The following is a 16,233-nucleotide window of genomic DNA, read 5'->3' on the forward strand; positions in this document are numbered from 1 at the left end:
CTCTAGGTCAACGATGTTTTTTCCATGTCGTTGCAAAAAAGATGGTTTTTCCATGAGCAAGAGGAAAATTGCTCTTCCACCCTCACAGTTCCACAAGGACATGTGTGGAGTCATCGTGTGACATGATTCTCGTTTTATTCACTATCTTTTCTGAGAAAAAGACAGTCAGTTACATCATTTGATTAGAAAGGCAGCATAACTGTACACGGTCCTAAGCAAGGACCCCTAGGAAGCTGAGTGGGAGTAAAAGAAAAAAAAAGCAGAAAATAAAATTCTAATCTTCCAAATATCTGCTTTGAATCTACTCCCAGATCAAATATGCCACGTCAAGGGTTTGGAATGCCTTCGCACCAAAAATCCTACGCTCCTTTCAAGTACCCCAGACCCCCAGCATACATAGATCAGACGTTCGTTGTCCTTCGGGAGGCCGAGGATGAGGTGCTGCCAGAGCTCATTCATGGAACCGTACGTGGTGTCGATGATTGGCGTGCCTTGACTCCATCTCACCATAGCAGGAGCACGGCGGACGATGGGCCGAGAGAAAGGCTCTTCCGGGGCACGTTCATCCGCAGGCCACTTGTCCGGCCCAATATCAGCCCATGGGTGGTTCCCACGATGGCTGTCGCGACTCTGCCTCTCCTGCGGGGGCAGTGCGACGCGTGGTGCATGCAAGCGGTGCCACGTAAGGCCGGCCATGAGCCCATGACGACAAGTACACACGACACGAGCCCCGTGGTTCGTTCCATGATTCACGTGCACGTCTCAGGCCTCGCGCCGTCAGCGAAGGCAGCCGTCATCAGTTAAGCGTACGTACGCTCCCGGCCCGGTTCAGCGGCACCTGTGACCGATCCACCATACGTATACATAATCTGGATATATATATACACAAAAACCGTATCCTTTTCCGTGGTGTCACGTTACGTAATATGCAGCAACCGTATTTGTTTGTCGCAAGCAAGCCTGCTCGCTGCCTCGTTCGATCACGATGCGCTAAGCAAACTCTGATCCGTCGGCGACCGCTTCTTCGGTCCTCACCGACCGACAGGGACTCGATCGTTCACAGGTTAACAGGTAATCGCTCCGTCTCATAATTCTTATCTCAAATTTGTTAAAAAAATAGATATATTTTTTTAAAAAATGTCTAAATACATATAAATATTTTAATAAGAATTATGAAACGGAGAGAATACTAGTCTTTCCAGCTTCGTGATAGAACGAAGGGGCAAGAAAGGAGAAACCAACCAACTAATAACGCAGTACGCTCGTTTTCCCCAAATTCAATCCCCTGTACCCATCCGATCCACAGCGCGTAGCTTATACACTGCTAGCTGCCGTGATGTGCACAGGCCGGGGGCTCCGATCCTTTTCCCGGGCCTCCTGACACACACGGGTATCTCGGTCGCGTTAATTTGGTTGTAGCACCTGATTGCTGGTCCATGCACGGAAGCTTAGGCTGTTCAATCCTCTTCTCCTACCTCTTTGGCAGGTTGGCAGAAACGAGTATGTCAATCCCGTGGGCGACGACCGTGTCCGTGGTGGACATGGTGTGGGCGGTCCTGGCCGCGTGGGTGTCCTCGTGCCTGGCCGCCGCCGCCGCCGTCGCCCGCTCCGTCCGGACCGGGGAGCTCATCGGCCCGTTCCGTGCCGTCTCCTGGGCTTGATCGCCCCTGCGCGTACACAGGTCTTCTACTCTTTCCAGCCCCTCTGTGGTTCCTTTGGTTAGTTTGGGCGCGTTTGGATTATGCTGCCTGTTCGATCGGGCTGGGGTTCCTTTTGGATCGCACGAAATGGACCGATTCCCGTTGAATTTGCTGTGGAACTCGATCAATCGTGTTTGCTTTCGTCGATGCTTGCTTGTTAGTCCTGACACTTAAATTAATCTGCTCCTTCGTAGCTACTAGTACAGCGTTTAGTAAGAATTTTTTACACGACTCATTTTGGTCTCAATCGTGTGGCCGTGTTGCAGACGTATCTCTCTATCGAACGACCGTCGCTGCGGCGCATCAGGCTCCATCGGCTCGCCATTTGTTTTATTCAGTTCTTTTTTAGGTTTCATTCAGTTTTTGTGTGTGCAAATGCCAGGCGATTGTCGAGCAACAGTGGACATGTTGGTCCATTTATGTAATTATGCCCCTCCGCCACCTGTACATAATGTGATAATATTTGAGCATATATGATCATCTTGGAAATAGGTGAAAAGTGACATCATTTTCTTCTTCTTTTCGAACCGGAGTCCAATGGACTTAAAATTGGCGTAGCTATTTTTACCCGGATGAAAGTGAAACCATTTTCGCGGTGCCCAAGTTTGGCAACATACCGTGCAAGCTTTTCAACGGCCAAAGTTAGGTGTGAAGACTTTGTTAATGGCGGTGGCGGAGGGGCATACTTTGGCTACCCGCTGATGGCTTTGGCTTGCCTCACACATTGTCTTACCTCCTTGTCGCCGCCTATCCGTCTTGTCCATATTTACGCCTCCTGTGTCTCTAGCTCAGTTATGTATCTGTCGACTGACAACACCCTAGGCCATGCCGTATCTGATTCGGCCAAGACAATATCATGGAAACATGATTCCGATCATCGCACGCCAATTTGAAAATCAATTTCCGGTCATCCAAATGGGAAGGGACCTTGTGTGTTTTTCCCCACAAACTTCTTTATGTTTTGGGTTAGTTTTTTTGTCTACTTTGCTCAACAGACAGCAGCTCAAATGCAGATACTCCTACCTAGCGAGTGTTAGAGCGTGACTCCGCCAGCTGTCACCCTATCCTCTCCCACTGGCCACTGACCCCACACCGGGTCCCACGACTGACACCCACAGTTCTACTCACGCGGTCCCACCGCACTCCTTCCTTCCTCGGCACGAGTCCACGAGCCGTTCCACGCGCAGCCCGCTCCCACTGCGCGTGTGGGCCCACCAAGTCCACCTCAACGCTGATCATCTCCCGCTACGAACTGCAAAACCCCAATCAGCAAACCCCCAAAACAGAAGAGATCAAACCGCAGGCACGAAATTCGAAATTAAGCAGCAAAATTAGTGGGAGAAGTTCCCCTAGTCTTAATGCCTAAACCCCGCACGGCAAGCGATAGTTGCCGCACGCGGACGGATTCACGCGGCGCATGCGCTTGCGCTCCTCGACATCGCCGTCAGCGGCGCCCCCTTCCTCCGCCCACTCCACGCCCCCGTTTCAATCCGCCTGAGTTGGATACCGCCGTCTCTTGCTGCGTTCCGCCGGTGCCGCGCCGAGGCCTGTCCAGGGACCGATTTGGGAGCTGGGGTTGAGGTTGTTCGGCAGGTAGGTTTGTTGATCGGGGCCTCCCGGGAGGCCTCGGAATCGCTGCCGGTCCGTTCGTCGTGGAGCCTCGTTCGGATTTGGTGAGTGAGGTCGTGGTGCCTGCCGGCGTCATGGGCGGCGGCGGCGGCGAAGCTTCGGTGAGTGTCGTTTATTTTGGGGGTGGTGAATGGTTTGTTGCTTCTGTTGTGTGCGATAATCCTGCGATTGGTCTCTCAAGTTTTTGTTCCCCCCGTGTTGCTTCCTGTGCGTATGTGCAGAAATCGCGGAAGCTTGCCGGCGGGCAGGCGTGCCAGATCTGCGGCGACGGCGTGGGCACGGCGGCCGATGGCGAGCTGTTCACCGCCTGCGACGTCTGCGGGTTCCCGGTGTGCCGGCCCTGCTACGAGTACGAGCGCAAGGACGGCACCCAGGCATGCCCTCAGTGCAAGACCAAGTACAAGCGCCACAAGGGTATGTTTTGCTGTTCATCCGCCTTGCATTTGTTCCACTGGAGCAGCTTGGAATTCAGTCGATCAGCTTCGTTTTATTTTGCATTTTGAAACTTGAATTGCTTCATTTTATCAGAGTATACAAATTACTTGTTATTTATGCTGTGTCTTTTATTGTATCGAATCACACTCAAATTATGGTGATGGTAGCAGAACATCCCTTCTTTTGCTGAGAGCAGCACAGAGGAGTGGATTTGTCATTGGTGTTAGCAAGAGATTGAACAATTATCTGATTGTATTATGCTGCTAGGTAGCCCACCGATACGTGGGGATGAAAGTGAAGATGTTGATGCAGATGATGCTAGTGACTTGAGCTATCCAGTATCAGGCAACCAGGATCGGAAGCACAAGATCCCTGAGAGGATGCTCACATGGCGCATGAACTCTGGAACTGGTGATGATGTTGGCCGTGCTAAGTATGACAGCGGTGAGATTGGGCTTCCCAAGTATGATAGTGGAGAAATCCCCCATGTATACATCCCATCGTTCACTCATAGCCAGGTTGTAGTTGGAACTTGTATGGATTGTGCTAGTGCTATTTGGGAACATGAAACTGATATTTAGTTTCTTCATGTTGATTCATTGTACAGATATCAGGAGAAATGCCTGGAGCCTCTCCTGATCATATGATGTCTCCTGCTGGAAATATTGGCAAGCGTGGACATCCATTTCCCTATGTGAATCATTCTTGTATGTTTATCTAATATCACACCACGTGTGTTGTTTGTTATTCTTGCATTCACTGTTACCATGTAGTGTGTGTTTCTTGCTTAATCTTGCCAGCAAATCCATCAAGGGAGTTCTCTGGTAGCCTTGGCAATGTTGCATGGAAAGAAAGAGTTGATGGCTGGAAAATGAAAGACAAGGGTGCAATTCCCATGACCAATGGAACAAGCATTGCTCCTTCTGAAGGCCGTGGAAGTGGTGATATCGATGCAAGTACTGACTATAACATGGAAGATGCCTTGCTGTGAGTTATGATATGCTCTTGCACACCATTAGTCATATTTGAATTCCAATAATTATCAAAGTTTCTTGCTTCGTCGGTACTAATGTACACTTAGTGGGGTCAGCCTGGGAGGCCTTTTTTATATTGTAAATCTGACAGCTCTGTGTTTTGTAGTATTAAGCCCTTGGTTTCAATTAAAATATCTATCCCATCTGCTAGATCATATTCTAATGGGTGCAGAACTGTACATCTCTCTCTAAAACTGTAAATACTAGCTTTGTACTTGCAGCAATAATGTTTGTCTTGGGCCATATAAATTGCAGGAATGATGAAACTCGTCAGCCGCTATCTAGAAAAGTGCCGATTTCTTCGTCAAGAATAAATCCCTACAGAATGGTCATTGTGCTACGTTTGATAGTCTTATGCATCTTCCTGCACTACCGTATCACCAATCCTGTGCGTAATGCATATCCACTTTGGCTGCTGTCTGTCATATGCGAGATTTGGTTTGCTTTTTCCTGGATTTTGGATCAGTTCCCGAAGTGGTCTCCAATCAATCGCGAAACTTACCTTGACAGGCTGGCTTTAAGGTGATGTACATTATTATTGCTGATAAAAAGTTTATCCGGTGATAGTATTGACAGTGTTACCATGTCACTTGCACTGTCAGGTATGACCGGGAAGGTGAACTGTCTCAGCTGGCTGCTGTTGACATTTTTGTCAGTACCGTGGATCCTATGAAGGAGCCTCCTCTCGTCACTGCAAATACTGTTCTTTCCATCCTTGCTGTGGATTACCCTGTTGACAAGGTATCTTGCTATGTATCTGATGATGGAGCTGCCATGCTGACATTTGATGCACTCGCTGAGACTTCAGAGTTTGCTAGAAAGTGGGTACCGTTTTGTAAAAAGTATAATATAGAACCCAGAGCCCCAGAGTGGTATTTCGCTCAGAAAATTGATTACTTGAAAGACAAAGTTCAAACTTCATTTGTTAAAGATCGTCGGGCCATGAAGGTAGATTTTGATTTATAAGTGTGTATTTGCTGGTTGTTCCAGTTGCTGTTGTATGACATTGATTTCTGTTGCAAAACTGAACTCCACAGAGAGAATATGAAGAGTTCAAAGTTCGAGTTAATGGCCTTGTAGCCAAGGCTGAGAAAGTTCCCGAGGAAGGATGGATCATGCAAGATGGCACACCTTGGCCTGGGAACAATACTAGGGACCATCCTGGAATGATTCAGGTCAAGCTCAAGTTACCCACAAAAAAAAGCTTGTCTTGTAGTTACTCCTATAAAAGACTCAGTTGGTGGCGACAGTCCGTCGCCTTCGGACTACATTACCATTTTTTACGTCACATGTTGATCTGACACATCGAGACTAGAATGAATATTTTCCTATAAAATACTCAATAGGTGGCTGCGGGCCATCATGTTTAGACCATGCCACTTATTTATTTATTTTTATCACATGCTGATCTGGCACATTAAGTGAGAATAAATATGGGTTATATAAAAAATAGTTCGACATCCTTTTTAAACATGTATCTTTTGGTCCGTTGCACATGTATGTGCTAGTAGCAAAGATTACTTGACTGAAGCTAGATATCTCAGTACAGATTTTCTAATGTTTTCATAACTCAAATTTCTGGTCCTGTTCAGGTTTTCCTTGGTCATAGTGGAGGCCTTGATAGTGACGGCAATGAGCTTCCTCGTCTGGTTTACGTGTCTCGTGAGAAACGTCCTGGATTCCAACACCACAAGAAAGCTGGCGCCATGAATGCACTTGTGAGTAGTTAAATGTTCCTGAAACAGAAAGTACCTTGCATATTCAATTAAATGGGTATAATGGAAGTTGAATGCTTTTTGCAGGTTCGTGTGTCAGCTGTTCTTACTAATGGGCAGTACTTGTTGAATCTTGATTGTGATCACTACATCAACAATAGCAAGGCTCTAAGGGAGGCTATGTGCTTTCTTATGGACCCTAATCTAGGAAGAAATGTCTGTTATGTCCAATTCCCTCAGAGGTTTGATGGTATTGATACGAATGATAGATATGCAAACAGGAACACTGTGTTTTTTGATGTAAGCTAGCAATATCATTTAAGATTCTTGTGTGTATCACTCTCATATTTTCACTAGCAAAAAGTCTTCCTGATATATCAGTGCTGTTAATATTGTAATTGGATGAGTTTTTTTTTCTTGAAAATCTGTTTGACTATGATCAGTAACTTGTCTGCATCTGTCTGCTGCAGATAAACTTGAGAGGTCTGGATGGCATTCAAGGACCAGTTTATGTGGGAACTGGGTGTGTGTTCAACAGAACAGCGTTATATGGTTATGAACCCCCAATTAAGAATAAGAAGCCTGGTTTTTTCTCTTCACTTTGTGGGGAAAGGAAGAAGACTTCAAAATCGAAGAGCTCAGAAAATAAGAAGTCACACAAGCATGTTGACAGTTCTGTGCCTGTGTTTAATCTTGAAGATATAGAGGAGGGGGTTGAAGGTACCTTATAGATATACAGCAACTTTTGCTCAGTTTGTTTTTTTGTCTTCTCCGTTGTCAGTGTAGCGAGTTTTCTTCGGCCTGGAGAAGTCAGACTGCATTTCTCTTTTACCTGACAGCTGTTCTTATTATAGGTTCTGGATTTGATGACGAGAAATCACTTCTTATGTCTCAAATGAGCCTGGAGAAGAGATTTGGCCAGTCCAGTGTTTTTGTGGCCTCCACTCTGATGGAATATGGTGGTGTTCCGCAATCTGCAACTCCAGAGTCTCTTTTGAAAGAAGCAATCCATGTTATCAGCTGTGGTTATGAGGACAAAAGTGATTGGGGAAATGAGGTAACTAAATAACACTCTCAATAATAGCAGCATTGTTCACATATTAGGTGGTCTTTGTTCATAAATTTTATGAGGATGCGGTCAAACTTTTGTTCTGATTTATGTAAACAACGAGTTTACTAGGGAGCTCTTGTGAAGAAACTAAAACTAAACTAGACAGAACAGCGCACTCTGCTGCGCTGAGTGAGTACAACATGGTTTGGTAGTTTCTGCTTCGGACAAATTTGGGCCAAATGCTGTTCTTCTTTTCACCCATCTAGGGTAGTCGACACTGAAAGAATTTGCGCAGAGATGACATGTGGATGCAGTCAGGTGCCTGTGATTTAGAGATGTCTGTCCCATTACATTTCTTATTTTTTTTCCAGTTATTTACTTTGGGGGTAGAATCTATCAGATGTAATTCTACCATCTTTAAATGGAAATGGTAGCTTGTTTCTAAATAAATAAACTTTCATGTCCAGAGCAAGATAACAAAAATAAGTACAACAACAAGATGTAGGAAGAAGTAGCATACCTTCTGTGGATTCATGATTTGTTTTTTTAATTTTTGTTTTCAGTTGACCACCTAATCCTCAAACTGGGATGTGCTTCAAAATTGAATGATGTGAATTTGACATCTGGAACCGCCTTTTGTCCGAATGCTTCCTTAGGTTTCACGGTTACTGTAACAAAGAGCAATACAGTGACTCACACTGTCACACATTCAGAACAACATTGAAGATAAACATTTTTCACACTTTTGAAATATCATGTTACTGCAACAAAGAGCAATCAAACTCAGCTATCTCAATGCACAAATTGTTTACTTTCTAAGTGATAGATTCGTGAATTCTAATCAACTGTGTCCTTATGAGCCATGTACCTTAAAACATACTCCCTCCTTCCTAAATAGTATAAGATGTTCTAGCTTTGTCCTAAGTCAAACTTCTTAAGTTTGACCAAGTTTATAGAAAAATCTTATTAAATCCGACTTATTTGATATTGTAGATATTACATATTAGTACATTTTTCTATAAACTTGGTCAAACTTGAAGTTTGACTTAGGACAAAACTAGAACATCTTATATTTAGGAACATAGGTAGTATGTGGAGTTTCAGGTTCTATGCCTTCATAATGAAAATATGAAACTATAGGACATGTGCTAAAAAAATATTTGTTTTTGCCGGAACCCTGAAACTGAGCTAGGTTATGACATTGTTTAGTTGCTTCAGAAAGGTGTATGGATCCATCACCCAGCTTACCTCTGATCTTACAGATCCTCAGAAAAATTTCGCCAGTAATCAGACAAACTGGAGCTTTGATGATACAAAAGAATGACCATTCCTCAGTACTTCACATCCTTTCTAGTTATAGGAATAAACCAGAAATCCAGAGAACATGGAAAATGCCTCTTTCACAATCACCATTACGAGTAGGCTGAGATGGTGTGGTAGAAAATAGTGGCATACCAAGCTCATATACTTGTACTAAAGTGGTAGTGATAAATAAATATAGGCATACAGGTGCCTGCTTAGTCGTGTGTCAACCTGTATGAAATTTTTATATGCACAACATTGGCTTATTGGTAAGCTGTTGTAGAAACCATGCCAATTGTCTTCAACAATCCGAACCTGTGCATACATACTTTTATTTGTGTCTGGTAAACAAAGTTACTGGAAGGTCACACGATGCAGCCTGGCTGCTTCTGCTGAACTTGCCCATGGACATAAGCCGTTCACCGATAGCTTCGTTGCCACCACTTCGCTTGGCCCTTGCGGTTGCTGCAGTTTGGACGATTTCGCCCTTGGGGAGGGTTGAAGGAGAGATTTACTGCTCTGTCACCTTGCACATCGGGTACAAACGTTTATCCGTGTTGCCCCACATCGCTAAGGCTGACACAGCAAGAAAGGGCGGAGAGAGGAGGACTACCTGTAGATAACACTGCTGGGGGGCAAAGATGCACGGCGAGGAAGAAGCACAGAAAACTGCGTGCTCTCAAAACGTCCACACACCACACTTTTTACTCTTTTGGAAGAATTCACATCCATGCTATGCTACCACAACTGTAACTTACAAATGATCTATTTATTGTTGAGCTCGAACCTACTTTGTTTTGCTTCACATCTGTTATTGCTCCATCGTGGTTTGCAGATTGGTTGGATCTATGGTTCTGTTACAGAAGATATTCTCACTGGGTTCAAGATGCATGCACGAGGCTGGCGGTCAATCTACTGCATGCCTAAGCTACCAGCTTTTAAGGGGTCTGCTCCTATTAATCTTTCGGATCGTCTGAACCAAGTGCTTCGGTGGGCTCTGGGTTCTGTGGAAATTCTTTTTAGTAGGCATTGTCCCATATGGTATGGCTATGGCGGACGGCTTAAGTTTCTGGAGAGATTTGCTTACATCAACACCACTATTTATCCGCTGACATCAATCCCACTCCTCATATACTGCATTTTACCAGCTGTTTGTCTTCTCACGGGGAGGTTCATCATCCCACAGGTAAAACCCAGCTCGGCTTTGCTCTTGCATGGACAAAAACTGCAAAAGTACTTAAATTACTTTTTTTTGTGGGGACACAAGTACTTATACTATGCATTTGAATGCAGATTAGCAACATTGCGAGTATTTGGTTTATCTCTCTCTTTATTTCAATCTTTGCCACCGGTATCCTCGAGATGAGGTGGAGTGGTGTTGGCATTGATGAGTGGTGGAGGAACGAACAGTTCTGGGTCATTGGAGGTATTTCTGCACATCTGTTCGCTGTCTTCCAGGGTCTCCTGAAGGTACTTGCTGGTATCGACACCAGCTTCACTGTGACTTCGAAGGCATCTGATGAAGATAATGATTTTGCTGAGCTCTACATGTTCAAGTGGACAACTCTTCTGATACCGCCAACTACTATTTTGATAATCAACCTGGTCGGTGTTGTTGCTGGCATCTCTTACGCAATCAACAGCGGTTACCAGTCATGGGGGCCGCTCTTCGGGAAGCTCTTCTTCGCCTTCTGGGTGATTATCCACTTGTACCCATTTCTAAAGGGGCTCATGGGCAGGCAAAACCGCACGCCGACCATCGTTATCGTCTGGGCCATCCTCCTTGCATCCATCTTCTCTTTGTTGTGGGTTCGCATTGATCCGTTCACCACAAGAGTCACTGGCCCAGATATCCAAATGTGTGGTATCAACTGCTAGCACTAGAAGAGTGGATGATATTAGGAACAGAATAACCACCCATTCTGTTGTATGATATTATTGGGTGACTCAATTTGTAGTTTACCTGAAGATCTTGGTTGTCAGAAGGTTATACTTCTGTATCGAATTAACAGATGATCTATTTGTAGACATAGTATTAATATGTAGCAGTACTTCCGTATCAAATTAACGCTGCTATTAGTACTAATGTGTCGTACCTTGGTATTCGTCTGTTGGCAAGTGAATTGATGTAGTACATTCCCTTGAGCATCATTTACCAGACTGACCTGGTCCATCTAGCAGATTGACTTGTACCATTGCATATTTGCATACCGTGCATCTATATTGAATACTTCCGTGTTTATTTGTGTCTTGCTTGATTCACCCTGTATTGCAGTTTCCTACTATAGAAACATTCAAGAGTATGTCTGACTCGTTCTTCCTGGATTTTTGTATGCGGTCGACCGATGTAGAGAACGTCACGGTGGTAGAGGACAGAGGGCGGGCATGTACGAGAAATATTCATACTAAATTAACGTTTGAATGCGTTTCCTTCCTATTATTAGCGCGTCTAGGTGTCGATTGATATCTGTAAAACCCCATGTTCCTTGAAGTTTAAAGGCCCCCTCCTTTTCAGCTTCTAACCAGCTTCTAGGTCCAAATAAGGTCCAAATAAGCTACAAACTGAAAGGAAGGAAAAAATTTTAGAGAGCTTATATTTTCAGCCACATCTTCTCGCAGTGCAAATGGAGAAACTGGTCCAGACCAGTTTCTGGGGCTTCTCCATCCGTGCAATACGAACCTACCTTCTTATGGCCAGTAGCAGTACTAGCGCAAACCACAGTTGGGGCCATAAAATCTGGCGATTCCACTTCGAGTGAATCAAACATGACATGGTGCAATGACATCATCTTCTCTAGGATATCCTGCCGGCGGTGATCCAGGCTGACCCCGATGATGGCGGGGCAACATTGGTGGTGATTCATGACAACCTAGAGGACGTAGGAGTAACGGCGGTGGTCACAGTGGATGTCCCCCTGATTGGTTGAAGGACCACCCTTCTAACCAAGAAGGGGAGTGGAATGTCCACTTCGTCAAGAGAACGAAAAAAACAATTGGTTATGTGTTATGCTATTCGTCCTTCCAATCTATCATGATGATGCTGTTTTAATCACTCAATTTCCTCCGTAGTTTCTAGAGTAGCGCTAGGATTCCTCGTTTCAATTTCTAGAGTAGCTATAGAAAATCAGGGAATCCTATCGTACTTTAGAAATTGTAAATGGGATTGGTTGGTTGATTGACTAAAGCATTAGCAACAAGATATATTGAAAGGAGGGCTAGAATAACACATACTTATTGTTTTTCCCGTTGTGTCTTCTAAGCAAGAGAACCTTCCAGACCCTTCTTGGTAAGAAGGCCGGTCCTTCAACCATCTGGAAAAGGTACCTCCTTCCAACACCCACTATGATTGCCGGCATTGCTCCTTCATCCCATAGATTGCTATGGACCGTCATCGGTGTTGCCCTGTCATCCTCAAGATCGACATGGATCACCCACTGCGGGATATCCCTAGAGCAAATAATGTCATCAGATCATCTCCCGTCTGGTTGACTCAAAGTGGAATCGTTGGATTTGATGGCAACATATTGGTTTGTGTTAGTACTCTCGCTTCGTTTTTGCCTTCTGCAACGGGCATGGGGTTTCTATAGAGCAGTCGACAACTAGACGCAGGAAGGTAACACATTCAAACATTAATTGAGCAGTATGAATCATCCCAATAATCTAAAACAGGAAGTTACTTGCTTTTTGGGCGCTTTACCAGTTGTACAATTACTATATACGACAAATAAGCTGCTACCGTACAGCACCACGTGGAAAATGTGGTTAGCAATTAAAAATGCAATAAAAAAACTGCTACCGTACAGCTAGTTTTTTCGCGTATAACAAAAAAAAAACCTTTTTATCTACCATCTGATCATTATTCCAAAATCACCTTATAGACTAATCAAGTAATCAAAATCTTGAAACAGACTATGTGGCATGCTATCGAGCGCTAAAATAATATCAAGCTATAAAAGGTAGTCAATAATGGACAAGCACGAATTAGTTGAGTAGTATAACCGTCCCAATAATCCAAAATAGAAATTTCATTTTTTTTATGCGTGTGATTTTCCATCTGTAAAATAAATATTAAAGACAAATAAACGTTTACCACCCAACTAGCTCTTCCCGTACACGGAAAAATCTAGTATTTCCATCCATGCTCCGGTAATTATTCTGTGTATGACCATAATGTTAGAACTTATTGTATACCATATAAGTAAGAGAACCTCTACCTCACCCCTAGCAACTATTGCCTAGAAGCCCTCATCACCGCCGCCTCAAATCCCTCCTCTCCGCCGCCACCAAGCAGCACCACATCGCTCCTTTTCCTCTGCGAGGCCGCCGCCGCCCTCCCTGTCCTCCTTTGTGCGTGGAGGTGCATGCCCTCCTCCTCCTTCTCCTCCTCTATCCCGTCCACCAACATACTCGAGTGAGATGTCTCACATGTTGTTAGTTTACTAACCTATGTTGAATACTAGGTTGTAGCCGATGGAGGTGAGGCCATAGAACCAATGGGCCTCCTTTTTGTGTTGAATGGACCCTGACGTCATTGCTTGAGGAAGGAGATGCCACCATCCAATCAGAACGAGGAGGGGAGGGAAACATAAACAGATCCAGACATCAGGAAATGGAGTGTGGGAATGGCGAGAAAGAGTGACAAAGAGGACATATATATGCAAGGAAACGTGGTAGTGAGATCCAATCTGCGGAGACGGAGCATCCTGAGGTTCTTGGAACCCTAGGGACGGCAGCTTGAGGGAGAGGGACTCGGCATGTGCTCCCCTCCCCCCTTACCCTTCTTTATATAGGGGCAACCACTCTAGGGTTTGGAGGGCACCCCCTCCCCCTCCCCCAAAACTTTGGCCCATTAGGCCAAGGGGCCTCCGAACATCTTTAGTTTAGTTAGTTTTTCTTGACCTCCAACATATAGGGCCGGACGGAATATGTGAGTAACAGCAAAAATAATCTGTTCATTTGTTGGCTCGGGGGACTTCGATGACACGAGAGATGAATGAGAGACTATAAGAATTGAACTGAGCAAACTTTAAGTCGTCTGAACTATACAACGCACAATGGAGCTCCCTTCTAGTGTGTTGGCTCTTCAATGTAGGTTATCACGGAGACCGTCCTAATCTTTTATTTTAGTTAGTTTTTTCTTGACCGGTGGTTGCTGCAAACTATGTAACAATTGTGTACATTCCTTGCATCGGGCCTTCATTAATGGAAACCGCACCGCTGGTTTTGCGTTACAAAAAACTTACAATATATACTCTTCGATAGTCTACATAGGAAAATTCCTAAGAATTCACATGCTCCAAAATTCCTAATCTTTTGAATCAAAGAATCTTTGAACGAGATGGTTAAACTTTGACCCAAGATTATATATGATGGCTTGCCCAAAAGGATCGTAATGTCTAAAAGTATATTTCCTATTATGAGGAACTCTAAATTCCATTATAAAGTTTGTCCAAAATAATCAATTTTGCTATTTGCCCCCAAAAAATCTAGTATGCTTTTTAAAAGATTTTTTCCAATGCTAAAGTTTCAAAAATAATAAAGAATGAAAAAATAATCCATGGGACTAAACCATGCAATGGTGGCGGTATTTCTCTTGAAATAAAATAATTGATGAGAGCACACACAAATGTAAATCGAAAATAATATGAGCATACCAATCAGCTTTAAACCACATGTGTATCTAGTATTTTTGTTTGATCGTTGCTGTAAGAATTTATGACTGACTTCAAATAAATTGTTAATTGCACCAGGTAAATACATATATATTGCACATTTCTAATAGAAAAAGAATGAACTCTATATATATGCAGGCATGGCTCAGACTATCTGGATTTATATACAATCTTTTTACATGTTACAAAACTGTTCAAAATCCAACTATCCTCTTTAGTTCTTGAATTCACAAGGTTGTGGAGTGACATTTCCTGATTTCCTCCATTTTGCGTTCTGGCAGGTGCTTTGTGTCTCACCATTGCCACCCTCCATTTTCAGGTCGATGTTCTCCAAGACAATGTCGGTGCAGGAGTCACTATTGCTGCAGTCCAACTTGATGGCGTCTTTGGACATGGTTGTCCCCCTGATGTTCTTGAAGACCACGTTGCTAATCTCCACCGCCGACTCTTGGTTCTTGCATGGTTTAGCCGAGTCGCAGTAGTTCTGGTCAATAATAATTGGGTTTTGCACGTTGTCCATGATGATGTTCTGGAATACGATATCCTTAGCGTATCCGCTTCCTCCTTGATATGTCTTGATGCGGGCTCCGTTGGTCGTGCCATATAACTGTACCGTGTCGATGTAAATACCAGAAACCTCGGCTCTGGAGTTATCATCTCCTAAGCTTCCGATGCTGATTCCGTGGCCCGGACCACACACAACTTTCGTGACATGAAGATTATGAGTTCCATCTTCGATCGACATGCAGTCATCCCCGGTCCTGATGACACAATCTCTCACTTGCACATCTTTGCTGCGGGTGATGTGGATGCCATCGGTGTTTGGGCTCGTGCCAGGTGCCGTGATGGAGAGACGGGCCAATTGCACGTCGCTGCAGTCCTCGACAGACATATTGATCTGTTGGCTGTTGACGATTTTCAGGTTCTCGACCGTCAAATTGCTGCACAGGTGAAATGTGAGAGCCGTGGGAGCCTGCTTGCATGGCCGAGCCTTGTTGGTCTTGCACGAGTTCTTCCACCAGAGCTCGCCGTTGCCATTGATGGTGCCACCACCGGTGACTGTAAGGCCATTGATCCCATGGAGCACGATCCAGTGCCTCCTGTTTTCCTCGCTCCAGTCCGACAGGCTCCGGGGAGCAGCCAGAGTACCCTTCACCATGAAGACGAGGTTTGATTTGCATGGGCCAGAGAGAGTGATGGACTTGAGCAGGTAGGTCTTGCCCTTGGGAACGAGCAGGACGGCGGGGCGTGAAGAGGAGCAGGCGGCGGTCCATGCCTTGGCCAGTGCCTCCGTGTCGTCGTGCTTCCCGTCGCCACGGGCGCCGTAGTTGTCGATGCTGAACTCGACTGAGGTGTTGACCGAGCTGGCGTTGCTCCTGGAAAGCAAGAACAACACGATCAGGGCCGAACATACGAGCTTGGTCATGATCGACGCCATTAATTTTTAGTAAATTAAGAATATGAACCGAAGGAGCTTGTAAGTGCGACTTTGCCTAGCTTGGTGTTAATTTGATTGCTGGGAGGAGGATTGCAGGAGTGATGGATTGATGAAGTTGTAGGGGGGCTGGGAGGCGTATTTATAGGTGCGTGGTTTGCAGTTTTGCTTGCAATTGCAAGGCAGAGGTTTGGCTAGGCTGCAGGAGTTAGGCAGTTGGATGCGTGTTGTATAGCTAGTTCCTGCATGCGAAGAGCTCC

General features: G+C 44.8%; 2 protein-coding genes across 2 annotated transcripts; one reads left to right on the top strand and one right to left on the bottom strand.

Annotated features, from left to right (window-relative positions):
• Window positions 1-1,966: 1,966 nt before the first annotated feature.
• Window positions 1,967-11,046, top strand: LOC100822586 (probable cellulose synthase A catalytic subunit 2 [UDP-forming]). The gene is given in 16 exon segments (XM_010229710.3): window positions 1,967-3,430; window positions 3,551-3,743; window positions 4,032-4,282; window positions 4,372-4,471; window positions 4,565-4,751; window positions 5,054-5,226; window positions 5,229-5,290; window positions 5,292-5,320; window positions 5,401-5,746; window positions 5,836-5,973; window positions 6,391-6,516; window positions 6,601-6,813; window positions 6,984-7,233; window positions 7,368-7,570; window positions 9,702-10,052; window positions 10,160-11,046. Coding segments are annotated over 16 exon segments (3,234 nt in total). The 5' UTR covers window positions 1,967-3,403; the 3' UTR covers window positions 10,745-11,046.
• Window positions 11,047-14,586: 3,540 nt separating this feature from the next.
• Window positions 14,587-16,112, bottom strand: LOC100822897 (polygalacturonase ADPG1). The gene has a single exon (XM_003559223.3). It carries the CDS (start codon window positions 15,974-15,976, stop codon window positions 14,753-14,755), a length of 1,224 nt encoding a protein of 407 aa, XP_003559271.2. The 5' UTR covers window positions 15,977-16,112; the 3' UTR covers window positions 14,587-14,752.
• Between the last annotated feature and the right edge of the window lie 121 nt (window positions 16,113-16,233).

The sequence above is a fragment of the Brachypodium distachyon genome, chromosome 1 (genome assembly GCF_000005505.3).
Source record: "Brachypodium distachyon strain Bd21 chromosome 1, Brachypodium_distachyon_v3.0, whole genome shotgun sequence".
NCBI lineage: Eukaryota > Viridiplantae > Streptophyta > Magnoliopsida > Poales > Poaceae > Brachypodium > Brachypodium distachyon.